The sequence below is a fragment of the Podarcis cretensis genome (assembly GCF_951804945.1).
Source record: "Podarcis cretensis genome assembly, chromosome: 12".
NCBI classification, from domain to species: Eukaryota; Metazoa; Chordata; class Lepidosauria; order Squamata; family Lacertidae; genus Podarcis; species Podarcis cretensis.
In genome coordinates, this window is record NC_137181.1 from 2,510,138 (window position 1) to 2,537,722 (window position 27,585).

Consider the following 27,585-nt stretch of genomic DNA (forward strand, 5'->3'; position numbering starts at 1 on the left):
CTTGGGTCTGAGACCTGTGGGCATAGGCCAGTATATAAACTTAATAAAATAAAATAAAATAAAATAAAATAAAATAAAATAAAATAAAATAAAAATCTTGATCAGGCCGTGCCCAATTTCATGCTCCTTATAGCTCCTGAAAAGAAGGTGATGAGAATGAACTTACTGGTCGCAGTACGACTGCATGAGCAAAAGCCTTTCCATGAAAAGGTGTCTAGTAAAATGATCTCTGAAACGCAGCTCTTTAAGCTGAAGCCGCCCTCTTGTCAGGTAGCCAACATGGCCTCCAGGTGTTTCTGACTACAATTCCCATCAGCCAATGCCAGGGGCTGATGGGAGTTGTAGTCCAAAAAATAAATAAATCCGGAGGGCACTGGGCTGCTCAGAAGGGAACAGAGCATGCTACCTCCCCCATCTCCCACACTTCTGTTGCTGCCGCAATACAACCCTTTTGCAGGCTCCAAAATAGAGAAAAGGCCAGGCTTTCCAGCTTTTGAAACTTCCTGCAAATTTTTTCCTCCATGCAAACGTGTGTGCATGGGTGTGTTCGCTCCAGCTGCCTCGCCCTGCAACCCTTGTGCTTGTTGTGTTATATTCGGCACCTTGGTGACCTGTGTTCCAGAGTCCCGCAAAAAGAGGACACTGCAGGTTTCCAGGGTCCCGCAAAAAGAGGACACTGTGCAACTGCCACAGCCTTGCTGGAAAGGCAGCGCTGTTCATTCAGGGACTGATGCACCCAACTCCAAGATGCTTTTCAAGCACTACACTTATTTAGAAGATTTATTTATTAGGTCCCCAGGCAGGTTACAGCAGACTATGCCATTTAAAAAACAACAACATTAAACTCATTAGTACTACAAACCACATAAAACCATTCCAAATGGAATCGAAGAATCTCATCGCAGGAGCATTGAGGGACGCACTTTTCTCAGGGGCCCACAATCCGTTAAGGAGTCAACCCCATGGATCTCCCCTAGATAAAACAGCACCCTGCAATCTGTCTCACCCACGTGGCTGCAGACATTTAAACACGCCCCAGCACCGCGGGTCGAACCCCCAGAAGAGCCCCCTCTCTGCCCCTTCCAGAAACAAGTGAGAACATGAGAGTTTCAACAAGCTTTCCAAGCTAGGAGAAAAGTTCTCTGCCTTGGCCGTTGATTTTGTGTTGCTTTTAAACCTATGCTGGGTTGTTCTCGTCCTGCTTTTAAAAACCCTTTTGTCCGTTTTGAGGATGCATATAAAATGCACACGACGTGATTGTTAAAGGACCTCAAAGCAGACCTTGGGACCCATATGCGGGAGGCGATTTGCCAGTTAATTGATTGCAACTCCCGCAGCGACAGCACAGTCTGAGAGCGATACTGAGGGATCGCAGCGGGGAGAAGGAAGAAGAGGAAGGTGAACCAGAGACCCTTCGAGAGCCAGGCAGCCCTTTCCACCTGAGCAAAGTCTTTTCCAGGCACATTCAGTTTGGGGAACCCTTTCTGCAGCCAGTTAGAGAAGACATTTCTGTCTTTTTCCCCGTTTGCGCCAGGCACGACTCCTCTTCTGCACGCTCCCCCAGCAGTGCCGGCAAGAACAGCCTCTCTCGCCCCAATCGCCCTGGAAGGGGTCCCTGGCAGCGTGGGACAGCAGGTGCTCTTTCCAGCAGCTCAGGTTGAGCGAACCGGTTGCGGACGGGCGGCTAACCCAGGGCAGCATGTTCCTGCTGGAAGTGTTTGCCTAGCAGGAAGGGGCTCAAGAAGCTCTTGTGGCAGCGCCCGCACTTGTAGGGGTGCTCCACCACGTGGGTGCTGAGGTGCTCCACCAGCTCCTCTGGCTGGGCGAAATCCCGGTCGCAGATGTAGCAGTGGGCCGGCCGCCAGGTGAAGTGGCTCTGCACGTGGCCGGCCAGAGCCTCCTTGCACAGGTAGCTGTTCTTGCAGTGGGGGCACTGGAAAGGGCGCCCTTCGCCGCTGTGTCTGGGCAGGTGCTGTGCCAGCGACTCTTCCTGGGGGAAGCCCAGGCCGCAGGAGGGGCACTGGAAGGCGGCTGGGGGCAGATCCGCGCCCGCCCCCTGCCAAAGCACGCTGCCACCCCCTGCCACGACCTTCGGCGAGGGAGCGCACCTGTGGTTGGCGAGGGCCCACTGGTTGAAGAAGTGGGTGCCGCACTCTGCGCACGGGTAGGGCCACAGCTCCGAGTTCTTCTGCAGCAGCTCGGCCAGCGCCTGCCGCGGGGAGCAGCTGGAGTGCAGGCAGTGCTTCATCTGTTCCGCCAGGAACTCGCGCCAGTTGAAGCTGAAGCTAAGCTTGACGTGGGGCAGCACCTTCCTCGCCGCCGCCACGTGCAGCTCCTGGTGTTCGGAGAGCACCTTGCGGCTGGCAAACGTGCTCTGGCACCAGCTGCAGGTGAACGGCCAGCTGGAGGTGTGCGTCCGGCGGTGTGCGGCCAGCTCCGAGGAGGAGAGGAAGCTGCAGGGGCAGTTGAGGCAGGAGTGGGCCCTGCCCACCACGGCGTGGGCCCTCCGGTGCCGCTGGAGCTCCTGCGCCGACCCGGCCCCGGCCCCGCAGTCGCCGCAGGAGTGGCTGTGGGGCCCGTGGCACTTCTGGTGCAGGAGCTGCATCGACCACTGGCTGAACGTGGCGCCGCAGGTGGCGCAGGCGAAGGGCTGGGCATCTGCCACGTGCGCCAGGCTGGAGCGCTTCTTGCGCAGGCGCTGGGTGCACTCGGGGCAGGTGGCAGGGGGGTGGCTGTCCGGCTGGCGCTCGTCCTCCCAGCCAAAGCTCTTGTGGCACTCCAGGCACTGGAAGGGGTGGGGCGTCTCGTGGTCCAGCAGAGGCCGCTTGTGCCCGAAGCGTTTCCCGCAGTCCAGGTAGGAGTACAGCTCCTGCATAAAGTTCTCTGGTTCCTCCTTGGTGGGCTGGGGCTGGGCACCAGGCTCAGCGCCACAGGCAAGACTGTGCCCAGGGCTGGGAGGGGTGGTTCTTCCCGACAGGTCAATGAGCAAGTCTGGCTTCCGGCGGCTTCCGTCTTCCTGTGTCTCTGCTGAAGTTTCTTGTTCTGCTAGAGAAAAGAACAAGAACAGAAGGGGACCAGGTGTTACACAGGAAAAGCTCTCTCCCACAGCAGACTCTTAAGCTGCCGTGTTTTCACTCCTATATGGATGTTTGGGTTCTATTGTTAAGGCATTTCAGTGTTTTGCTGGTCTTACTGACATTAGTGCAAGTTTTGCTGTTGTTTGGACTGCAAGAAGATCCAACCTCTCCATTCTGAAGGAAATCAGCCCTGAGTGCTCCCTGGAAGGACAGATCGTGAAGCTGAGGCTCCAAGACTTTGGCCACCTCATGAGAAGAGAAGACTCCCTGGAAAAGACCCTGATGTTGGGAAAGATGGAGGGCACAAGGAGAAGGGGACGACAGAGGACAAGATGGTGGGACAGTGTTCTCGAAGCTACCAGCATGAGTTTGAGCAAACTGTGGGAGGCAGTGGAAGACAGAAGTGCCTGGCGTGCTCTGGTCCAGGGGGTCACCAAGAGTCAGACAAGACTAAATGACTAAACAACAACAACAAATTGTGCTCTACTTTGTAATGGTTAACGCAACGTCTTGAGATGCTGGGTTTTAGTCTGTATGTTGCTGTGAGGCTCTTTGAGCAGGGAAAAGCAGCATGCAAATAAATTTGCGAGGAGGGCAACTTTTCGCCATTGCTCAACTGACTTAAGACGAGACATGGGAACACAAGCCCTGAATAAGCTGAGTAGGGGATTAAAGGAGTAATTCGCTTTTTGACGCTGAGGTCTCCCCTACGACCCGCTAGCCCATCTTTTTGGTGATATCAACTGGAAGTCCAGCCTGCATATATAAGGCTGCCTTTGAAGAGGGCTCAGGAACAGCCACCAAATCAGACCAAGGGAAGAAACGGCCAACCGCAAACAGCTGTTAGAGGGAGGCCACTATTATGCTAGTAGCATGACCTGCCCGTTTGTTTCTGGGACCAATTCAAAGCATGGGCTTTATATTTTGAAGCCCAACACCTTCATTTTATTTAAAACAGTGGTTCCCAAACCTTTGGGGGTCACTGCCTCCTCAACTCCATAAACCAGGGGTAGTCAACCTTTTTATACCTACCGCCCACTAATGCATCTTTCTTGATGGTAAAATTTCCTTACCGCCCCCCAGTGCTCGATGGAAGGAGGATTCAGCTTGTGCCGTAGAATTCCCTACCGCCCACCTAGAATCCTGAAATGCCCACTAGTGGGTGGCAGGGACCAGGTTGAGAACCCCTGCTATAAACTTATCCCCAGTGCCCCCTAACCTATAAAAAGCAATATTCAGAATCACAGTACAGCTGCCGTGCTCCTTCTAGCATCATGAGATGTCACAGGGCTGCTGATGACACACATGGCCCTCTGGGCTCAGTCACTGGCTGAGAAAGCCTGGCCGCAGCTTGCCTTTCCTTGAAACGCAAACGGTTATGAGAGCCAAGAATGTAGGCTGCACTGGCTATGTCAAACAACACAATGGCACTTGCGGTAGTTTATTATCAGAATAATAAACTACTTGCGGTAGTTTATTATCAGAATTATCAGAAGTATTGCTGGGAGTTTGATAATGGCATTATCAAAAAGAGTAAATTTACTACTAAGCTTGTGGGAAGGACCAAATGCTCAAATGTTAACGGTGCTTACGATTACCAAGCCAGGCCAGGGAAAGGCAGCAGTTGTGGAAAAACCTTAATTACTTTTTAGTAATTTAAACTTTTTAGTAGTTTAAACCTTTAAACGTGCAATTGTCACTGTCAATGGAGAAGATAAATGAAGCACATTTTCAACCCTGTATACAATCGCAGAATCACGGAACTGTAGAGTTGGAAGGGACCAGAAGGAACATCTAGTCCAACTCCCTGCAAGGCAGGAATGTTTTTTGCCCAGTGTGGGACTCGAACCCACAACCCTGAAATTAACAGTCTCATGCTCTACCAAGTGAGCTATACAGAAAGAAGTGATTTCTTCATGCAGCACATAATTGAACTGTGGAATTTATGTTCTTATCCTTTCTGGTTTCAAACCTTAACCAGAGAAGTTATCTCGGTAATGAATTATGCCAAGCCATTTTTCAAACAAGAGAATTTAATAGAATTTCTCTTAACATTCCACCTGACATCACTGTGAAGAAAACAAGCAGGTGCAAAGCTAATCGGTATTTAAGAGCAAACAACACCATTTTACTACACTATGACATTTTTAGCACTGATGTTCACTGTCGTTTGGGGCGTTGGGATTTCTTTATTTTTGTTATCATACAAACAACTCTTCTTAAGCGGAGCACAAAGGAAGACCATCGGCAGACAATATATTTATTTACTAGAGCAGAGGCAGAGGCTTGTGACACTGGGAGTGACACAGGATTCCTGCCACTGCCCTTCCTCCCAGAATTATATTTTTTTGAGATTGTGAAGTCATCAGTACAGGCCTGGAAGGGGTTCAAAGGGCTTTGAGCTAGGCACAGAATCCACCCCAAGGATTCTTAGAAGCAGGAGAACGTCAGCATTTTTAGTTACAGCCTCGCAGAGGAGGCCAATTTAGCTGCAGCACCACAAATGCCTCTGCTTCACTTGCATATTGAAAAACTTGCTTTCTTTGAAATCGAAGCAGTCAACAATGGGTAAAAAGACAGGATCACTGATTAATATTAAAATATACATATATATATAAAAAATCAAATAAATACTTCATTTACAAAATCAACGCACACAATATATGAACATTTATAAATACAACTTAAAAAAATCCTTGAATGACTTAGTGGGAAAGTTGCACTTGACTCAAGACCAGGAGGTGGTGAGTTTTGAAGGGTTTCACCAGAACTCCCATGGGACACTTCTGAGTGAGCCCAACTTCACATCCTCGCCTGTTTCACAAACTGAGGAGCAGGAACTTTATAAAGCAGGCCCTGCCCTGATGAATCTCTACTAGGCAAAAGGACTCGTGGGTTTCTAATGCAGGGAGGTGCAGAGGCATTTTGTTGTTGTTGTTTAGTCGTTTAGTCGTGTCCGACTCTTCGTGACCCCATGGACCAGAGAACGCCAGGCACTCCTGTCCTCCAGAAAATGCAGAGGCATTTTAACTTCAGGCTAAACACATAAAAAATTATGGTTAAGGCAACAGGAGGAAGCCCAAAATCAAAACAGGCAAATATTTGGTGGAGTCCTTTAAGCAAACTCTGGCTGAAGTTCTGTTCTGAAAACTTTGCACTGTAGAATGAACTACAGGATGAGGGCCTGTGTTACCCACGCTTTCAAGTCAAGGTGTTTTCCCTGCCCACTCCCCAATGCAAGGAAGTACTTAGATCAGAATGTTTTCAAATTGGCATTGCCATTTTTGTTATTTAATTATTGAACAAAATGTATATACTGCTGGATTGGGGGGGAACCTTCTAACTGGTTTTTAAAATAACAGAACCTGTTATTTGTTTATATTTTATTTAAATAAAGCCTGTTAGAACCAGATAAGCCTCAGAATGGCAATTCTTCTCCCAAGACTCGGTCCTTTGCGAGTTTTTGCTTTTTGTGCAATCCTCAGAAGGTTCTGGTGTTCATGACAACTTTCCTTGAAGCCTACCTGGAGTTTATTTTTACAAATATTATTATTTTTTTAACATTAGCTGAGAGTCTCTCCATAGGTCTCCATGTGCTGATGGCTGTTTCAGTGACCTCCCCAATTTGTGGGCGTGTGCTGAAGCGATACCAGCCTGCACCGAAATCAGCACGCCTGAATTTCTATCACCCTGTTCTGACAGACCTCCAAGTCCTTAAATTATCTGAAATCAAGTTTGGTGAAGCCAGACCATTTGGGGCCATCCAAAGGCAGCTTCTGCAAGGAATCCTTTTCATGCCGTCGTGATGCAATGAAATCCTCACGCTTTGAATGAAACTATTTCAGACTTCGTCTTGCTTCCGTTGACCAAGCTTATTGTTTCCAAATGTCTCCGTTTGTGTGTTTCGACAGTCCGTGGCTCCCCGTTAAGGATTATGGCGCCACCCCAAGCACCAATTTTTCAGTTATTTGAAATACAAGCTCTCTGCAGTGCAGAAGACATGGAATGAGGATTGTGAAAAATACCTGGTTGCAGCGGTCCAGGCTGAACACTTTTCTCAGGGGATCCCAATGCACTGTTCTGAGTTTGCATCCCAGTCCTGCTACATGTAAATTATATCAAACGAACAATGCGAATCCCTTTCGCTGCGAAACGCGGGCCTTGCAGAAAAGCCCTTCTTGGGACCGCCTTGCTTTTTCTGGCACAGCTCGCAAAGTTTCAGGTAAGTCATTACAGCCTCAGCAGTGACGTTTTTGTACTTACGACTGAGCTCCTTCAGCATCCTGGTCCGACCGCCGTGGCCGATGGCAATGTGTGCCGCGTGCAGGATGTCAAACAAGTCCTCATACTGGACGAAGTACACCACCTCGGTGTGTCCAGGGGAGACGGGCACCACCAGCTTCTCTTCCTCGCCGATGTTCAGGACGTTGAAGCGCCTGAGCCGGCGGTAATGCTTGCCCTTTTTGCTGCGGAGCCTCTTCGCCTCCTTGACCTCTTCGATCAAAGTCCTGTATCTTTCGCGGTTAATGTAACTGTTGTTGTCCTCTCGCTTGGTGGACAGGATCTCCTCCATCATTTCGTAAAAACGCCCTCGGTGTTGCTCGCGAAGGACGTGCTCCATGTCGCCAGCGGCATCAACCCAAGTCAGAAAGGGGGCTGGACCTGAGCAAAGAGGAAGCTCTTACTCTGTGGCCCCAAACAATGTTTTTTGTCCCTCCAGACTGGGAACAGGGAACTTCCTGAAGGTACAAGAGACGGCCGAAGGGGCCACCCAACTCACAGAACTAAAGCGGCTCACAGAACCGGGGCCTGAAGTTTTGTAACCTCAGATTCAAGGTGGAAACGTCACACAGGAATTTGCTCTCCGCAAGAAAACGCTGGCTGCCCTGGACAGATCTGTGAACAGGGACCCAGGGTTTTCTGTTGGGTCCTCATCACCAATGTGTCCCAGAAAACCCACATGGGTAGCCAAAACCCAACAAGTATGCATTCATGAGATTCCTTCATGAAATTACCCACAAGATCTCTTCCAACCCATATGTTTTTACAATCACATTACAGCAGAAGGGGCAAGCACTTCGTGAAGGGAATAAATCTGCAACCATGATCCTGGGCCTGCTGCAAACTATGAAAGAAGGAAGTTTCCCATTCCAATGCTTGCAGACGCTGCCTTATAAAAACTCTCTCTTTCTCTCTGTGTGGTTATCTCTATCATGGCCCATTACGTCAAAGATATTCACTCCCTGAGGTTCCTCTTCACAGGCTGCCTGGGTCCCTGAGGACTCCTGAGGAGTCTGTGCAAAGTTCCCTTGCCCCCTCCGCTGCTTGCTGATGTGTGGGCCCTCCCCCTTCCCTCCGATGGAAAAAGGGTGGTGCGTCTCCGAAGGAATCGGAAAGGCAGAGGAGCAGAGGAACAAAGGAAATGACATTTTTGTTATAAAATGGTGTTTGCCATGCCTTAGGAGCTGCCAGAAAAATGTTTTGCAGTAGTGGTGGAAGGCAGTGAAACTGGGAGGGTGTTGTCCAGGAAACTTGAATGAACCTCTTAAGAGTTTTAACTTCCTGGCAGTGAAAACCCACACAGGATCCCTTCTGTCCTTGCAGGAAAACTATCCATATTCGGCCTATTCTCCCTGTATGCCCCTGCCAAACTTCCCGCCTCTGCTTCAGTACCTAAATCTCACCCCACCCTTCCCCGCTTCCAAATTTGCAAACCCCTCCCAGCTTTCTGCTAATGTCTCCTTTAAATGAACCGCGCTGTACCACCTCATTCACAGGTGGAATTAAGTTTTTCCCCCTCTCTGCCCTGTTTCCCTAACTTTTGGCATTGTATTATAGCGCCTTCTTCCTTGATCCCAGTCTAATGCTGTCCCAACGCTATCATCCTGCTCACACACGACAATTATTTCTAAAAGTGTGGTGAGAGGTGAGATCAGAGAGAAAGTAGAAGTTTGAGAATCCAAAGTTCACAGCTTTATTCTATTAACAACCTAGACTATGACACATTTTTAAGCCTTAAATACAATACAGTGGTACCTCGGGTTACATACGCTTCAGGTTACAGACTCCGCTAACTCAGAAATAGTACCTCGGGTTAAGAACTTTGCTTCAGGATGAAAACAGAAATCATGCTCCGGTGGCATGGTGGCAGCAGGAGGCCCCATTAGCTAAAGTGGTGCTTCAGGTTAAGAACAGTTTCAGGTTAAGAATGGACTTCCAGAACGAATTAAGTACTTAACCTGATGTACCACTGTATTAATAGATATCCATGGAATATATTGGGGGCGGGAATCATTACAGGGGGCACCTTGCTAAATGTACCAGTAAGATCGGGGAAGGTGTTACTACAGGGCCAGGTAACCCAGTCTAAGAGGAAACGAACTACAAATCAACCTCCACAGCCCCTCCACACCCACATCAGACTTAAACTGCACTAGCCAGAGCACAACACATACCACAAGCTGGAGAGCAGGAGCAATGAAGTACAACTGGGATGTGGTACCTGCCAATGGCTCCAGCAAGCAAATGACCCGCAGACATTTCACAGAAGCAACAGAACACTTTTGACTTTAGAAATAAAACAAGCTGCCTTGGGAGACAATGGAGCCTCTTCCAAATAACTTTTTTAAAAAATTATAAGCACTAGATTTTACACCACAACAAGTCAATACAATTACCATTATTTGCTATTATTGTTGTTTTAATTTATTACCTGTGTCATAAGCGGGAGAACTACACGTGGGAAATGAACTAGAAGGAAAGATCTTGCATTCAGGCGTTTAACAATAATTTAATGGCTTTATTAAACCTGAACTGGTTTTTGAAACCTAAGATGCCTTCGCTTCGGGAGAAGGAACCCCAAGTGGCATTCATTTGAAGCCGACTTCGTCAGCATCCTTCCCTTAGTCCCTTCTTTATCTAGGATGCAGGCCAAACAATGAGTCCCCTCCCCCGCTCCACCTCCGGGTAACAGCAATGACCGTGCCCTGGATGAAGTCTGAACCAGCTGTTGCAATAAATGACTGGGCTGTGGCTTGTCATGTCCGCAGAGACACTTTCCCAGGCCTCCTTGACCCACTGGGCAAACTGGGCTGGGCCTGGGAACCTAGGAAAGCCACTGGGTCTTGGGCCGCTGTCTCTTCTCTGGCGCCTTCCTCCAGTTTTCACACAGTTCTCGGTAGGCAGCTTTCAAGGCAGCATTCCAAGAGACTCCTGCCTGCAGCAACAGTTTGGTGGAGGCTTACACACGAAGCTGTGCTGAACAGCTACCAAGTTGGGGCGCTCAATAACACAGAAAAACAGCTAAGTTCTAAAACCTTTCTGGATGTTTTAACTGTGTATTGATAAACGTATTTGTATTTTTTTCTGACTGACGGTCGAATAAAAGGTTGATGATGATGAATAACACAGAAAAATTCATCGGGGAGAACTGGTAGCAAACAACTGATCTCTTGCTTCAATGGATTCCCTTGGTAGCCCCCACTTTGGCTTCCCGAAACCAAACAGAAGATAGAAGTGTGGCCTTCTATATCATACTTCTATGCTCCAAGACCTCCAGCCGACATCTGGCCTAGCAGAGACATTTCGAACCCAGCCTCCACATTAATCAACTTGCTTGCACAGTTCTTCTTCTCAGTGCCAAGCGCCTCCCAAACGCATCCAGCAGAGAGCAGTGACATTTAGGCTTCTTTCAAGTTCTTGAAATGTCAGCAGTTACGTCTCCCTCCGAGGGAAATGTTAAAGATGCACCATTCTGAACCGTGGCATTTCGCGCAGGAGACATCTTCAGGTGGCGTCCGCTTCTGGACCATTTATTGCAAGCAAAACTCAGCCTAGCTCGCTGCAAAAGCTTTGGTTCCTCTGGCAGTCAGGGGCTTCAGCAAGATCTGGAAGGGCTTTGTCACTCTTTACGTCCAATGGGATTCTGGTTCTCAGGGACTGAATGAGCAGTGTGAGATTTCCTTGGTGATCCTGGCCTTGCCTGTAGCTTGCCTGACCAGGAAGTGTTGGGATCTGCTAGCATGCCACCACAGCAGCCAGGCTCTCCAACCTTCCACAGCAATTGCCTCTTCTGCTCTAGAAGAAGCATCGCTTCATTGCTCGCACTTTGACTAAAAGGGCTCTATCCCAACCAATCCCCTCTGCCGTTCCAAGAAGACACTATGCCGCAAATCCCTGCCAAACCAACAACTGGGGAAGAGAGCAAAGGGCCTAAGGAGGATCCACTTCTTAGCAAAGTATACACAAAGCTGAAGTTAGTTGCTTAGCAGAAACCAGCAAACAAAAAGTGTGTGTGCCCAAGATCTGCATGTGAGGAAAGCAGCCTCTCTTACTATCTTGGGCACGAGAGAGAAGCGGCTTTTCAAATTGATTAGTGGCTTCTCTCTTTAGCAGGGAAAATTCTTACTCTCCCTGGCATGAGCACTGTCTATTTGGATCCTGGCCGTAGTGAGTTGTTTTTGTTGGAACTAATTTTAAGGACTGACTTATTTATATATTTATTCTTTTTATGTTACCCTATTTATATTCCACCTTTCCTCCAAGCAGCTCAACGTGGCATGCATCATTTTGCCTCTCCCGCTCCCCATTTTTCCTCACAACAACCCTGTGAGGTAGGTAAGCCAAAGAGGCAGTACCTGGACCCAAGGTTGCCAAGTGACCTTCATGCCTGAGAGGGGGCTAGAAGCCAGGTCTCCCAGGTCTTAGCCCAACACTCTAACCACACCAAACTGGCATTGAATGCTGTGCAAATCGACTGCACAGGTGACTATTTGCCAGTTACTTCTTAGATCCCGTGAGGCATTTGAAGTGTGTGGCTCAGTTGGAATCTATTAGGACTATTAGAAATTTAAAGCAGGACTGCCCTCTGTTCCTATGTATACTTCTTTGTTTAAAAAAACAAAAACCCCAGACACACCAGAATTTAGTCTTGAGCAGGAATAGGTGGTGGCAACTTGAAAAATAGCTTTGGGGTTACACCTGGTTAGGAGGGGTCAAGGAAAGATTGCCATGAATACCATTAAGAGGTGCCTGAAAGTCTCCCAACACTGTTAACTAATCTGAGCAAATATTTGTCGCATCTTAAAACGTTCTGAAATGCAGCAGATACAATTAAGACTCAGAACTCTGGAGCAAGTCTAAAATGACTCAGCTGTCATAAGGAGGATGAAAGTTAACTCCCCACAAACTTTATACTGCATTTCCCCATGAGCATCCTTTCTAGCACTGTGTGCAAGGATGTTCATTCTCCTCATTAGTTATTTTCTAACTTCTAAAACACTGCTGAGCGATCCCAGTCCTTGTGGACACTAAATCTTAAGGGAGTCACAGAGGTCTCTCTCCATTGAGTACACGTTCAGTCTGTTTCCTGCTGCAATAAATGTGTGTGACTGCAAGTCTGATCCCCCGATTCCCCTCACGGCTGTGCATTTTAAAGACACGAGACAAAGAGCATCCAGACCTTTAAAATGAAAAATGGTTTTGTGAGAAGGCACCCAAAGTCCTAGTACCCTTAAGTAGGAAGAAGCTACCATAAGGTGAGAGCATGTGGAGTTTCAAGGGGCTGATCGCCTTCCAGCCCTGAGGCTCTGCAAGCCGTTGCTCATCATATCAGAAGCCCCCCCCCCCCCCATCACAATCCTGCTCTCTGGTACATCTTCCCCCTTAATTTGCTTAGGAATGCAGCTTTCCTGCTTCAAACTATGTGCCAGTTTGGTGGTGAGACAGAACACTGCAGTTAGTACAGTGGGAAGACAGAGCACACTGGCTGGGCCAGAGGGTTTGCTGTTACCAGCCCCACCCAAGGGGGAATCTAAGGACCAACGCTCTCAAGAGCCAAAAAAACCTTTGTCCTGCTACTCACCAGTGCTAGGCCCTTCACCAAGGAACAACGGCTCCTGCGCACACATGCCTTCCTGGGGTTCCGCCATGTGCTCTTCATCCACCGTGACAGTTTGATATTCTGTCGAGGAAGAAGGAAATTTGCAACCAAGGCTGTCCCGTTCTACTCAACGTTCAGAGGAGAAATATCTTCGTGAGGGAATCTTGGTAGGAAAATAACTAGCCAAACCGCAGGGGGAAATCTGCAGTCTGGCAGGTGCTTTTGGACGTTGTTAACAAAGAAAAAGAAAAAGAAGAAAAAGAAAAAGAAAAAGAAGAAAAAGAAAAAGAAAAAGAAAAAGAAAGAGAAAGAGAAAGATGGCACATGGCCAGGGATAGAAAATTTGCATGTCTAAGAATAAGGACTGCAAGCCTTTGAAGGTTTGCTGCAACAGTTATATTAGAGCCGTCACTACAAATTTAAATCAGCTTCTTTACACCCACTTCAATGTCTTCATGAGGAATTACGCATTCAATGCATTCCTAACAAGACAAGCATAATTGGTTCCAAGGGAGATCGAAGACAGGACTCACCCAGGCTGCCTTTGTGGCCGAGGTCTCTTTCCTGGCCATCCTCAGGAGCAAAGCGCACCTCTTCCACTTCCTCTTTAATCCATGAGGATGACTCTACTATATCCATGTGAGAACCTGCGCATAGGAGAGAGGAGGTCACAGGGCGCTGCTCTTCTCCATCAAGGAGAAAACTCATCCAGAGCCACAGGCAGCAGGAGGAAGCGCATGTGTGGCAAGAGGGGGGGACAGAAAGAGGAGGGCTTTGCAGCCAGGGTAGGTCAGTGGGAAGAGTGTGAAAGAGGTCAGAGGAAGGAGGTGAAGGAGCAAAGACTGGTTTGGATGGTTTGGAAGAAAGAGTTTCAAGGGGCAATGCTAAAGGGCACAGTGAAGTCCAACACAACCCATAAAACCAGCCAGTTAAAACAGCAAAGGTGACATGGGGTTGTGGTGGAGGTGAGGAAGGAAAGAAACCTTTGAAGTCCCACCCGAAAAATATGCCTTGTGTCTCCAAAGCTGCCCGCAAAGGACTAAATGAATATGGCAGGCTGCCAATTGTGTAAGCAGCTCCTTCATAATCCTGGCTTTATAATGAAAGAGAACCTGCTGGGAAGAGGGGAGCCCTCAAGTCAAGGGCCTGCTTTCTTCCTCGGGAGCCTAAAAGCGAAGCAGAACCCACAATGCATTTAAATACTCACCCATGCGGCAGCCATTGCTCGTCTCTTCAGGAAGCTTAGCCTCCCCATTCTGGGATTCCTCCACCTCTTGTTTAAGCCACAAAGAAACATCGACTGGAGCAGCGGGGCAGTCTGAATGGGAGAGAGAAGAAGTTGCTGTGCATCAGCTGATGAACACTGAAAACCATGCACACACAACAACCTGCTGGTCACAAACTTGAGGTTTAAACACTTAGTGTTTCATTACACAACCCAATACATTCCAATCACTTTCCTAACCAGGTTCCCATGTAAGAAGTCTTCATTTTCTAACCATCCCTGGACCGTAACAGAGCCCACGTCACATTCTGAAAACGGCCAGGCTCTCCAAGCAGTCTTGCATGTACAAATTGCCTGGTGGAATAAGATGGCTTTCCAATCTGGATGCAAGAACTTTCTGCAATTAAAAGGGTATCACCCAGGACCGACAACGGGCAGGATGGATTATACACACTGATGCAAAAGGTGCACAAGGACAAATACAACGTCCTGGGCGTACAAGGCCACTTCTTCCGATACAAAAATGAATATTTGAAACAGGAAAAAAACACGTTTTTGCCAAGTATGAAAGTTGTTGCAAAAGCACTACAGGAATGAAGCATATAAGGCAAAAAGAAAATAATCAATGTGCTGGAAAATGTGCGCCTTTTGCAAGACAAATATCACTTCTGCTCCTCAAGCCCTCTAAGTGAACAAACACCTTAAACTTAAACAGGTGGATTTAACATGTGGATTCATTTCCATACTTTGAGTACAACTAAAGTGCAAGCGAGGGGCATCCAGCCCAATGTCCCCATGCATTTATTTATTCATTTAGATTAGTTATATTCCACTTCATAGCCGAAAAGAGGCACTTTATATTCTCAGAATAAAACCATCACTCGAATCCAGTAAAACAGGAATTACACAATGTCCATACACAACAAGGATTACTAAGGCTGCATTTCCTGCCCTCAACTTTCTTCTTCCCTGGTGTCATACCAGGGCAAAAGCTCCCACCAATATCCTTTGAGGCAAAGGAGTGGGGCTGAGGAGCTGGATCTCACCCACATTGGGCTACAGGCTTCCCTTGCAAGTCATATCCAAATGCTGCCAACACAGCCAGTGGCAAAGGTCAAAAGAAATTGCAAGATAACATCTCTGTTATGATGAGGCAGCAAATGGACTCTCTGCTCTGTGTTTCGGAGGCCTGTTAACGCACCTGCGTCAAGTTGTTCAGGGACACCACTGCCTTCTGAATCTCCAAGTCCTTTCTCACACAACTCTTCTCCCTGCTCAATCCGAGTCAGGATCTCTGGCTTGGCGACGGCATAGTCTGTTCAATCGATGAATGGGAAAAGAGGAGGTCATTATATGCCATTCATTAACAAAAGAGACAGAGAATTGTGAAAGCTTGCAAGTAAACAAGCCATGGCTTTGACAGAAAGAGCTGTGTTATCCAGAGTCAGACCACCAGTCTATCTAGCCCAGTATCATCTACAGTGGTACCTCAGGTTACATACACTTCAGGTTACAGACTCCGCTAACCCAGAAATATTACCTCAGGTTCAGAACTTTGCTTCAGGATGAGAACAGAAATTGTGCTTCGGCGGCGCAGCAGCAGCAGCGGGAGGCCCCATTAGCTAAAGTGGTGCTTCAGGTTAAGAACAGACCTCCAGAACGAATTAAGTACTTAACCCGAGGTACCACTGTATTCTGACAAGCAGCAGTTGTCTAAGGTTTCAGGCAGAAGAAACCTTTCACAGCTCTGCTACCAGAGATCCATTAAAAAATATCTGTAAGATGAACTAACTGGAGTCCCCTCTGCCAAATGCAAAGTGTGCAGTCTACTGCTAAGCTGCAACCTCCCTCGAGCTGAACACCAAACAGCTCCCACGATCAAGAATGGGTGTGTTTCAAGGTGCAAAACTAGCCAAAATATGGCTGCTGCCCATGAGTTATCCATCCCCACTTGGTGACCACCAGATGTCTGGGACTACAATTCCTATTATCCTTGACTACTGGTCATACTTGGGACGCAGGTGGCGCTGTGGGTTAAAGCCTCAGCGCCTAGGGCTTGCCGATCGAAAGGTCGGCGGTTCGAATCCCTGCGGCGGGGTGCGCTCCCGCTGCTCGGTCCCAGCACCTGCCAACCTAGCAGTTCGAAAGCACCTCCGGGTGCAAGTAGATAAATAGGGACCGCTTACCAGCGGGAAGGTAAACGGCGTTTCCGTGTGCGGCTCTGGCTCTGGCTCTGGCCAGAGCAGCGATGTCACGCTGGCCACGTGACCCGGAAGTGTCTCCGGACAGCGCTGGCCCCTGGCCTCTTAAGTGAGATGGGCGCACAACCCCAGAGTCTGTCAAGACTGGCCCGTACGGGCAGGGGTACCTTTACCTTTACCTTACTGGTCATGCTGGCTGGACCCAATAGGAATTCCAGTCCGAAACATCAGAAGGGTAGCAGGTTGGGGAAGGAAGCTACAGACTTTCTAATAGGCTTCACTGCAGTCCAAATCCCTTATCCGCCATGCTGGGGGAAGGGAGGGGAGTGTTGGATGGGGCAGGTGTCTCCGTCCCCACCCCCCACCAATGACTCTACTGGCTTCCTCCTTGCTTCATTTGCCAAGAGTGCATGTGACCCACCAAAAACTGGGCATCCCAGGGGTGGGAGAAGCTGAGCTGGCCTAGGATATGTTGGATACCAGTGCCACGCTGCTATGACTTGATGCCATGGAGCCCAGTTCTCTGCCATTTCCAGGCTCTCCCCAGCTGATTTGCTCCAGCTGTGGATTTCCTGAACCAAGCAAAGGGTTGGACAGCATGGCCTATAAAACTCTCTTTGGAGCTATGAACCCATGGTAATGGCTCAGAAACTAAAAAAGGGGTCCAATGGCAGTTTCTCTGCCTGAGCAGGGGCTCTTCCATGACAACAAATGCCCTTATTTTGTTTCTTTTTTGATACACACGTTGCAGATAATCAAAGAGGAGAGGCCTCTCTTATTCACTAAACCACATTAGCTCTCAAGATACTGATAATGATCACCCAAACATGTAAGAACTTTGAGCCTGCATCCCATTATATACCAACTCAGGGTTTCTTAAATCTCACCCAGTGAGACCAGCATCTCGTAGTTGCTTTTCATGACTGTCTTGTACAACTCTTTCTGCAACTCGTCCAGGTCTCCCCATTCCTTCTCGTTGAAATGGACTGAGAGGTCATCAAAGGTCACTGGAACCTGGAACAATAGAAGTTAAAGCTCAGCACCCTCTTGACTCCCAACCCAGTCAGCCTAACTGGTAGGCAAGAAATGTTACTAGATGGTGTTGGAAGAATCACTTTCTACATAAAGAGAGGCTGGTGCACATATAACACTTAGCCAAACATGAATGAGCAGGTGTATCAGTGCACAGAGCGAAAATCACAGCCGCTTCCCCTGCTACTGGGAACTAAGTCACGGTTTGGCTTGGTATTACATATGAACCTGAGCTCATGATCTGCTATAGCTAAGGTTTGTTCTTGGCCTACCACTTGTGATCTGTCTGTGGGTGATAAACCACAAGCCCAGGTTTGGATGTAACATGAAGCCAAAACATGAAGGAACGAAGCAGCCAGTTTTCTTTCTGTGAACCGGCACACGTACTTGTTCACACTGAGCTTAGTTTTATGTGCTAACAGGACTATTGTCTGAAGCGGACAAAAGCATCCTGTTTTCAAGGCCACACATTTTGGCCACTGAGATAAAATAAATTTGTTTCCAAAAGTTCTCAGCATCCTGCAGCCCCACTGAAAACAGTGTGAACTGCCAAGGAGAGCTAAAACATCTGCAAAGCATGTCTATTATCCAGGAATACAGATGTGGGGAACACTGTGAAAGCAACTTTCTGTTTGGTGCTGTGACCCAAGGAAAAGGAAGAACCTCTAGCGCTCCCACAGAAAGCCCAAGGAGGCAGCCAGAAGAATTCTGGGGGCATTAATAGTGCACTGTGAATCACAGAACCATGCATTCAGTACAAAAAAACAGCATGCTTACTGATCTCGAGTCTGAAATGAGCTATGGAGGAGAATTCTGGATAGACTTCAAATGACTACAGGGAGGTTTCATAGTTGGGTTTTAAAATATTTTTCATGGCTCCAAGTTATTCCTGGCAATCCAAATAATATTGTTTGCATCTATAGCACTGGAGTAATTTGCATAATACATGCAGTAAACATAAATAATGTTTGTTAGCTCTGGAAGCAGAATGTTTTGCACTTATATCAAAGCCTTCCTTATACACCTTTAGGTGCCAACCAAGCCTTTGGCTGATTGCATTTTGTGTTTTTTATATTGTCATTTTATGTTGTGAACTGCCCTGAGATCAATGGATGAAGGGCGGCAAACAAATTTAATAAATGATATAAATAATACTCCTAACCTTGGGCGTTTCTCCCTTCACACCTGGGGGGAATCTCAGGATCCAGAAGTTCCGATTCTTCAGCAGATTCTCCACATTCTCCAGTCTCTTCTGGAGCTGCCTGTACTCCTCAGTTAAGGTCCCCAGCGCAGCCCACTTGCTCTCCAGCTGCTTCTCCATTTCGGTTGAGGTCTTTTGACAGGCTCCCAGCTTCTTCTCTGCTGACCCCATCCTGCCCTCCAAGCACAGCAAGCGCATGGTGTGGTTGTCAACCGTTTTGTCGATGGCCTGGATGGCCGCCACCGCCGCCCACATGGAAGCCTCGGACGTTTGCACCTGCATCTCCCGCGTAGTGGCCTGCTTGAGGTTCACAAGGGACTGGAAAGGCAGCAGAGACCTTGGCTCCGCATCACACTCCATAGCCTGCTTTGCGGAGACAGAAACCCAAAGTCAGTGGCCATCTTGCGTTTCAGATGACATCACGAAAAATCCTTCCCATCTCCCACCGCATTCTCCCCTTCTGAAATGTCAGAGGCAGCAACATATGCTTGGGCAAAATGGGTGCAAAAATACTGCCATTTAAGTGGTAATTTTGCAAGTACTGAACAAACCCAGTGAATGGTTGGGTATCGATACATACAACTGGCAGTCTGAGGAGGAATCAAGCTGGGTCACTGCTCTGCCCCCACCTTTATTATGGACTTTAGCCAACATGAGACAAGGGGCAAAATGCAATTTAATCATCGTTGCTACTGCATGAGTCACAAGAGAAGCTTCTCCCTTTGTGACCTTTAACTGCATTTGTCTTTGTCCTCACTTCTGTGAGGACAGCAAGTGAAGCAATGAAAAAGCAGTGGCGTAGCGTGGGTTGTCAGCCCCCGGGGCAAGGCAAGTAATTTGCGCCCCCTAACCCATGGATTTGCGCCCCCCTAACCCGTGGATTTGCGCCCCCTAACCCTAACCCCCAGATGTTGCGCCCGGTGCGGCCGGCCCCCGCTGCACCCCCCACGCTACGCCACTGTGAAAGAGAGGAACTCTGTCAGAGTCTTTTTCCGTGGTTCTTATTGGATGTGGGGTAAAGGGAAAGGGACCCCTGACCATTAGGTCCAGTCGTGACCGACTCTGGGGTTGCGGCGCTCATCTCGCTTTATTGGCTGAGGGAGCCGGCATTTGTCCACAGACAGCTTCCGGGTCATGTGGCCAGCATGACAAAGCCGCTTCTGGAGAACCAGAGCAGTGCACGGAAACGATGTTTACCTTCCCGCCGCAGTGATACCTATTTATCTACTTGCTCTTTGACGTGCTTTTGAACTGCTAGGTGGGCAGGAGCAGGGACCGAGCAATGGGAGATCACCCCGTCACGGGGATTCGAACCGCCGACCTTCTGATCGGCAAGTCCTAGGCTCTGTGGTTTAACCCACAGTGCCACCCATGTCCCTCATTTGGATGTGGGGAGGGGGAGTTAAAGGAGTGCTGGGGAAAGGCCATAGCTCGGTGGCAGAGAATCTGTTTTGCATGCAAAAGATTCCTGGCATCTCCAGTTAAGGCTAGAGGGGAAACCTGTCTGAAATCTTGGGAGAGCCAATTCCAGTCATTGTAAACAATACTGAGCTAGATGGACATATGATCTGACTCTCCCTGTATTCTTTGTCTGTGATCAGCTCACACAGAAGCAAGTCAGCAGAGCAAGCGCTTCTGCCCTTGATCAGTCCAAATTGCATCACCCATTAAGAAATACTTGCTCATCTCAGCGTGCTTCCCATAGTATCAGAACAATACACTTTTTTCATTCAGGACATGCAAATTTTAACAAGCTGGCTTGCATTTTGAGAGATTCACCGAAATATCAGAAATAGTGCATTTAGACAGGGTTCCAAGTCAATTGCTTCCAGGACCCCTGCAGGGAAGTACCTCCCTGGCCAACAACTGTATCTGACCCATTTGCTGCCTATCAGCACCAGAGGAATCACTTGGTGAGTGCAAGCTACAGGGAACCAGGCAGAGGGCCTTCTCGGTGGTGGCGCCCGCCCTGCGGAACGCCCTCCCATCAGATGTCAAAGAGATAAACAACAACCTGACATTTAGAAGACATCTGAAGGCAGCCCTGTTCAGGGAAGTTTTTAATGTGTGACATTTTAATGTATTTTTAATCTTTGTTGGAAGCCGTCTAGAGTGGCTGGGCAAACCCAGCCAGATGGGCGGGGTACAAATAATAAATTATTATTATTATTATTATTATTATTATTAAACTGGTAGCAGGGGTGTGCTTTTTACCTTGTGAACCACCCAGATGGACATTTGCAACCAGGTGGCATAAAAATGCTGGACAGGTGGAGGGAATAATTTATCCCGCCACATGACGCCTACCCCATACCCTCCAACATTTGATAATAGGAATGCCAGGGACTGGCCCTGGAAAACAGGGACATGTGGAGGGTCTGGTGCTACCCACCCCACCTCATAAAAACAAATAAACAAATAAATAGCACCCTAGACCTGTGATTTTCCTTTCCTTTTCCAGAATCTGGGACTATTAAGGAATTCTGGAGTTGTCTCCCCTCCCCCACTGACAGAACAGGACCTTCGCCTCTTCCGCTTGTGGGCATGGAGAGCTCACTGTCTAGACACTGAAATGCCCTTTTAAAATGAGTTTTTTTGGGGGGTGGGGTGTTATTGCTTATATTTTGATTATATATATGTATATTATATATATTTGATTATATATATATATATATATATATATATATAATATATATAATGATTATATATATATATATTGATTATATATATTATATATATTGTGGCTTTATTGTGATATTCTGACATTTAGAAGACATCTGAAGGCAGCCCTGTTTAGGGAAGTTTTTGATGACTGAGTGGATGGGGTAACCCAGCCAAAATTTATTATTATTATTATTACTACTACTACTACTATTTTATTCTGCGAACCGCCCTGAAACCTCCGGCTATCTCAATAAAAAAAGATAAAAATGTAAAATTCAATAAAGATTACTTATTTAAAAAGAGACCTCCGGATATAGGGCGCTATATAAATTCAATAAACCAGTGGGGAGGGTCCTTCGCTCGTTTCCCTGAGGCCCGAGGGGAGGCCTTGAGGGACTTGGGGGCCGGGGAGGGAGATGAACAAAGCGGGGGGGGGGGGCGACCCGACCCCCCCTCTGAGATTTCTGAGGTAAAACAAGGAGAATCCGCCGGGGGGGGGCTGGGTCTTCCTCCTGCGCCCTGCTTCCCACAAGGCCTCGCGCGTCAGGTGTGTCGCTCCTCCCGCCCTGCCCCCCCCCCCAGCCTCACCTGGACAGGCGCCCCCCCAGCCATGGCTCCGAAGAGAGAGAGAGAGAGAGAGAGACGGACAAGGCGAGCGGCGCTCGGAGGCAGCGAGCGTGGGGGGGGGGAGCGGCGGAGGCCGAACTGCGCAGGCGCACTGCAGCCGGAAGCCGAGGCGACGGAGTGTGCGCCCGCCACGCATCGCGAGACCGGCAGGCGGCAGCTTCCGCTTCCCCTCAGTGCAGCGCCGCCGGCAGGCGGGAGGAACGAACGGCCACCCCCTCCCTCCCTCCCTCCCTCCTCAGTCCCCGGGTGGCGGTTTTTTTGGGCGGGAAACCGCCGGATTCCGAGGCACTACAACTCCCGTCATGCGTTGCCGCCGGCCGCGCCGTAGAGAGGATGATGGGAGTTGAAGTGCCGAGCAGGCCCTTGAGGGCGGGGCTGGCTATGGGACGCTCTCTCTTTCTCCGCCCCACAGAGGTTCCTCCTGAGCTGCGGGCGAGAGCTCTTCCGTTCCTATTTATCTAATAAAAATTGCATACAGCTTGTTGTTGAGGCACCTCAGCAGTCATTTTTATTTTTAATTAATTTATTTTTAATTTATTTAATCAATTTATTTAATCAATTTTTATTTTTTAATCGATTTTTAATTTATTTAATCAATTTATTTAATCGATTTTAATTTATTTAGTCAATTTATTTAATCGATTTTTAATTTATTTAGTCAATTTATTTAATTTTTAATTTATTTAATTAATTCTTAATTTTAATTAAAAACGAGGTGCGCCCCCTCAGCTGTTGCTGTTGGCTACGGAGACCCTGTGATGTCACTATCCAATATCTGGCTGTGGCTTGTCAACATCTGCCAAATGGGCTTCCAAGAATGAATGTCAACCAGTCTGCATCCACAAATATCCATCGCGGCATCCACAGTCGTTCTGGTTGCGCTGGAGAGGGGATGATACGACTTGGAGTGCCTTGCGGCACTGGGCGGACCCCTGACGGCGTGGCTGGCTAATGAACGCGCTTTCTTTCTCCGCCCCACAGAAGTTTCCACTGAGGGGAAACTGCCAGCGAAAACTATACCTGTCATGAATATGCTAGCTCCCAGCCTAGGAATGCAGCCAGCAGCAGCCCGCAGTTTGCAACCGACAGGATCAGATTTCTCTTGCAGAGACCATGTTGGAATGCGGACAGGGCTCTCAAGAGGCACAGGCAGGCGCGAAGGAGAAGATTGACAGCCTGTCTTCTCAGGAAGAAGTTGGAGAGGATCCAAGGAGCCAGGAAGTCGTTGCCGGGGGAGGGTGTTTAACAGGAAACAAAATAAGAAATGCAAGGGTCATAGGTCCAGTTTATTCTGCCAGAAATGGATGGATTCTTTAGAAGGGTCAACTGACTGAGGATGCCGGATGCTTGGCTAGAGCCATCTGGAGCCAATTGCTTGTTTTTGCAATAAATCTACCTTTTAATTACATACGTTTACTGTGTTATCAAGACAGGAACCTGGACTCCTAACAATACCGTTGTTATTTCTTTCATAAAAATCACATACATTTTGTTGTGAAGGCACCTCAGCAGTCATTTTTATTTTTAATTAAAAATAAGGTGCCCCCCCAGCTGTTGCCATGGGCTACAGACTCCCTGTGATGTAACTAATGGACATCTGTAACGCCCTGTGATGTCACAAGTGGATACAGCCCCTTCTTCCAGTGACACGGCTACCAGGGAGGGGTGCCCTATGATCCTAGAGAGCTTGATTTCCCATATAATAGACCTTCCATTTAGAAATAATTTAGAAAGGCATTAAGTTATTTAGGAAACAGAAGCTGGCTAGCTTAAGCCCTGCAGTTCTCTTCATGACTTCCATGGATGGTCTCGGGGGAAACCTCACTGGCTTCGGACATCCCTGAAAGGCAAACAGCTGAGTGGGATAGCTACTATCTGACAGCATCCTCCCAGATGCCTCCACTGGCTTCTGCCCGGCAACTTTGTCCTTAGTGTGGACCATGCCAAATTCACCTCAACAGAGGTGAATGTCAACCAGCTTGCATCCACAAATATCAGCCGGCTTCAGCCTTGTGGCAGCCACTGTCACCTAGACACCTCCACTGGCTGCATTGGACAACTTCCCTCCTCACTTTGCCCTGTCAACTTCTGTCAGTGGGCTTCCAATTGTAAGGCCTTGTAAGGGAACAGGCCCTGCAGACCTCACCACAGCAGATGGTCAACTGGAGTGCCACACAAGAGCAGGAAGGTACCTGTTTCAGCCATTTCATGCAAAGTCATCACTCATCACTGATGATTGTCTACCAACGTCCAAATTCCTGCTGGCGTGTCAAGTATTAATCCAGCCACTTTGCTTTCTCTACCTGGCGACTTCTGGATTCTGCCTTCTCACTGTCTTCCAGACAAACACAGGAGTTGATCATGCTGCTAGCTCCCAAGGTTTGCAGCAAACAGAGAATGTGCTGTTCAAGGGTCAGTGTAAACCTTGGGAGAAGGCTCCTGCTCGCATAGAACACAACCAAAGCAATGACACTCATCACTAACCGATGTCTATAACTCCCTGTGATGTCACCAACTGAGGCCTATCAACTCCCTGTGATGTCACAAGTTGATACAGCCCCTTCTTCCTGTGACACAGTGAAATTAACGAAAAAGAGGTTCTGTTAAAGGGTTCAGCTTCTTAAGGAAGACTGGACCTTCAGAAAGAGCGCATTTTGTAGGCTCAAGCCGGTCGGGAAATAAACAGAGACCCGACCAGGATATACGGAAAAGAAAGATTCTCTTACAACACACGGCTACCAGGGAGGGGTGCCCTATGATCCTAGAGAGCTTGATTTCCCATATAATTTGTTTTCAGAAAGACCTTGTATTTAGAAATAATTTAGAAAGGCATTTGTTTCTTTAGAAAACAGAAGCTGGCTGGCTTAAGCCCTGCAGTTCTCTTCATGACTTCCATGGATGGTCTTGGGGAAAACCTCGTCGGCTTTGGACGTCCCTGAAAGGCAAACAGCTGAGTGGGATGGCTACCATCCGACAGCATCCGCTCAGACACCTCCACTGGCTTCTGCCCGGCAACTCTGTCCTTGGCTTCGGCCTTCCAACTTCTGTCAATGGGCTTCCAAAGGTGAATGTCAACCAGTTTGCATCCACAAATATCCATCTGCTTCAACCTTGTGGCATCCACTGTCGTCCAAATGATCCTGCAGATGAAGAAGATGATGATGATGACTTTGAAAAATGGCAAATGTATGATGGGAAAGCACAGGCAAGCATTACTTTGGGAGTTGAGGCTCCACAGATCTCAATTATCCATTTCCAAACGACAGCCAAACAATGTGGAAAGCCTTGCAGAATGTTATCTTAGTGTGACCCCGGGCAGTAAAGTTTTACTGACTCGCAAATTATACCAGCAACATTTAAAGCCAGGGGGTGTCTTTGCCTGACCACTTGCAGACACTTGGAGATCTTTTGGGGCAACTAAGAGTGCATGGATTGGACTTCACACCCATCTCCCAAATATACATAATCCTGTCAAGCCTTGATGAAAATTATGCCATTTCGACTTTAGTAGAAGGCAAAGATGAAGAGGACCTGACCGGTGAATGGATAACAGGAAAATTGCTGACTGAATGGGGAAAGTGCCAGGAATGGGCTGACAGCAGAGAGACACTGTCAGCGCTAATGAGCAGTAAATCTTCAGGGAGATGCAACAGTGGCAGGTTTACAACAGCGACTACTGTTGAAGTTGCAGCCTTTAAAGCGATGAAATGCGTTAATTCTGACTCAAAAGAGAACCTAAAGAAAGACTGTCTGTTGCTACAGAAGAAGAAAGCACAGGACAAGCAAGAGAAACTAGACCGGGGTGCAAGATGGAGAACAAAAGCTGGAAAACGTGACACCAATACGAATAAAGCCTTAATCACAAGACTGAGTAATACTTCAGGTTGGTGGGTCTTGGACCTGGGGGCATTGGGTCACATGTGTAATGATAAGACACAATTTGACTTTTTGAACTATATGTAAAATGTCAAGCTATGGCATTAGCTGGGGTGGTAACATTCCTGTATCTGGCATTGGAAAGGTAAAGCTTAAGTGTTTAAGGAAGGAAGTGCTTGAGGTTTTTAATGTTCCACAACTGGAGTCTAATTTGTTGAGTCTGATTAAATTGGCAACATCAGGATTTGAAATATGTTTTGATGGTGATGCATGTGAAATTAGAAAAAGGGAAGAGTTTTATGCTACGATACATTTGCAAGATCCCTTACATGTGATTGAGCCTCAGGAGGGCAGTCTTAAGAAGGATGAGATAGCAAGCCAAGCCAAGCAAAATCCACGATTGCTAATTGTGCTCCTCATAATCAGTGTGTTCATTTATATACCACAGAAGATTAGCTTGTGTCAATTTTAGAACTGTTGCTAAAATGCCAGGGTTGTGTGAAGGGAATCACATTGAAACCATGTTCTAAGGTTGTGGAATGTGATGTGTGCAGTGAAGCTTAAGTCACGCAGAGCACCTGTAGTGAAGCTTCATTTTTTTGTGTATTATTTTTCGTTTTTTTATTTTTAGGAGAATATAATGTTTTATATTTTCAATTTTAGTTTATGTTATTATGTTTATATCCTTGTAATTTTGCTTTTGTATTTTCTTCTGGTTTTGTATTATTTGTTCGTTTTATTCAATGCTTGTTTGTTTGATGTATAAGTATAAATAAATAAATAAATAAAAATTAAAACAAAAACAAAAATCTAAAGTAACCACACAGACACACAAAAAGGATTGAGCCCTGTGGAACCCCACATTGAAGGTTCCACAGGGCTGAAAAGCACTCCCCAAGTAGCACCCTCTGGGAACGACCATCTCAGTAGGACTGGAACCACTGTATAGCGGTGCCATCCACCCCTAGAGTCGCTCCAGAAGGATACCATGGTTGATGGTATTGAAAGCCACTGAGAGGTGGTGAACAATTAACCTCTTGACAGAGGTCATCATACAGGGCAACCAAAGCAACTTCTGTGCCAAAACCAGGCCTAAACCCCAATTGAAATGGATTCAGAAAATCAGTTTCTTCCAAAAGTACAGTGGTGCCTCGCAAGACGAAATCAATCCGTTCCGTGAGGCTCTTCGTATAGTGGTTTTTTCGTCTTGTGAAGCAAGCCCATTGACAGCTTAGTGGATTAGCGCTATTAGCGGTTTAGCGGCTTTTAGCGGATCAGCTGATAAGCGGCTTAGGGCTTAGGAAAAGGGGGGGAAAAGGGGAAAAAACCCGCAGGAACTCACAAGACATTTTCGTCTTGCGAAGCAAGCCCATAGGGAAATTCGTTTTGTGAAGTGCCTCCAAAACGGAAAACCCTTTCTTCTAGCGGGTTTTCCGTCTTGCGAGGCGTTCATCTTGCGGGGCACCACTGTATCTGGATCTGGTCTGCGGCCACTCGCTCCAGAACCTTGCCCAGGAAAGATTAGCAACTGGCTGGTAGTTACCGGTAGGTAGGTTTCCACCTCCCTGGCCCAGCCAGCTGTTCCCTCCCTGCTGGTTTAGATCAGCCAAGAGGGGCAAGGTGGTCGCCCTGATTGATCCAAGCACCTTGTCCACATCCTCAAGCCTTAGCAACTGAAACTCATCCAACACAACAGGACTAGACTGTGCTCTGGACACCCCATGAGATTCATCTGCTATAACAGCAGAGTCAAGGTCTTGGTGGATGAAAGTGATTTTACTTGGAAAATCAATACAACCCAA

The 27,585-nt window shown here is 47.6% G+C and overlaps 1 protein-coding gene and 2 long non-coding RNA genes across 3 annotated transcripts; all 3 read right to left on the reverse strand.

Annotated features, from left to right (window-relative positions):
• Positions 1 to 829: 829 nt before the first annotated feature.
• On the reverse strand, positions 830 to 21,990 carry LOC307199091 (zinc finger protein 212-like). Its single transcript, XM_079946715.1, has 8 exons — positions 21,869 to 21,990; positions 18,578 to 18,982; positions 17,271 to 17,397; positions 15,384 to 15,497; positions 14,165 to 14,275; positions 13,491 to 13,604; positions 12,940 to 13,038; positions 830 to 3,045 (listed from the first exon to the last, which is right to left on the reverse strand). Exons 1-8 carry the CDS (start codon positions 21,890 to 21,892, stop codon positions 1,685 to 1,687), a joined length of 2,355 nt encoding a protein of 784 aa, XP_079802841.1. The 5' UTR covers positions 21,893 to 21,990; the 3' UTR covers positions 830 to 1,684.
• On the reverse strand, positions 8,876 to 10,370 carry LOC307199370. Its single transcript, XR_013831936.1, has 2 exons — positions 10,143 to 10,370; positions 8,876 to 10,104 (listed from the first exon to the last, which is right to left on the reverse strand). It is a non-coding gene; the product is annotated as an uncharacterized lncRNA (long non-coding RNA).
• Positions 21,991 to 23,629: 1,639 nt separating the features above from the next.
• Positions 23,630 to 26,807, reverse strand: LOC307199378. The gene is made up of 2 exons (XR_013831947.1): positions 24,463 to 26,807; positions 23,630 to 24,429 (listed from the first exon to the last, which is right to left on the reverse strand). It is a non-coding gene; the product is annotated as an uncharacterized lncRNA (long non-coding RNA).
• Between the last annotated feature and the right edge of the window lie 778 nt (positions 26,808 to 27,585).

Bases quoted from the DNA above. Each gene is read 5' to 3' on its own strand.
- LOC307199091 (XM_079946715.1), bottom strand. From the start codon at position 21,892: ATGGCTGGGGGGGCGCCTGTCCAG. The intron at 18,983-21,868 runs GTGAGGCTGGGG...GTCTCCGCAAAG, and splicing joins CTGGGGGGGCGCCTGTCCAG to CAGGCTATGGAGTGTGATGC. The intron at 15,498-17,270 runs GTGAGATTTAAG...TCGATTGAACAG, and splicing joins CGAGATGCTGGTCTCACTGG to ACTATGCCGTCGCCAAGCCA.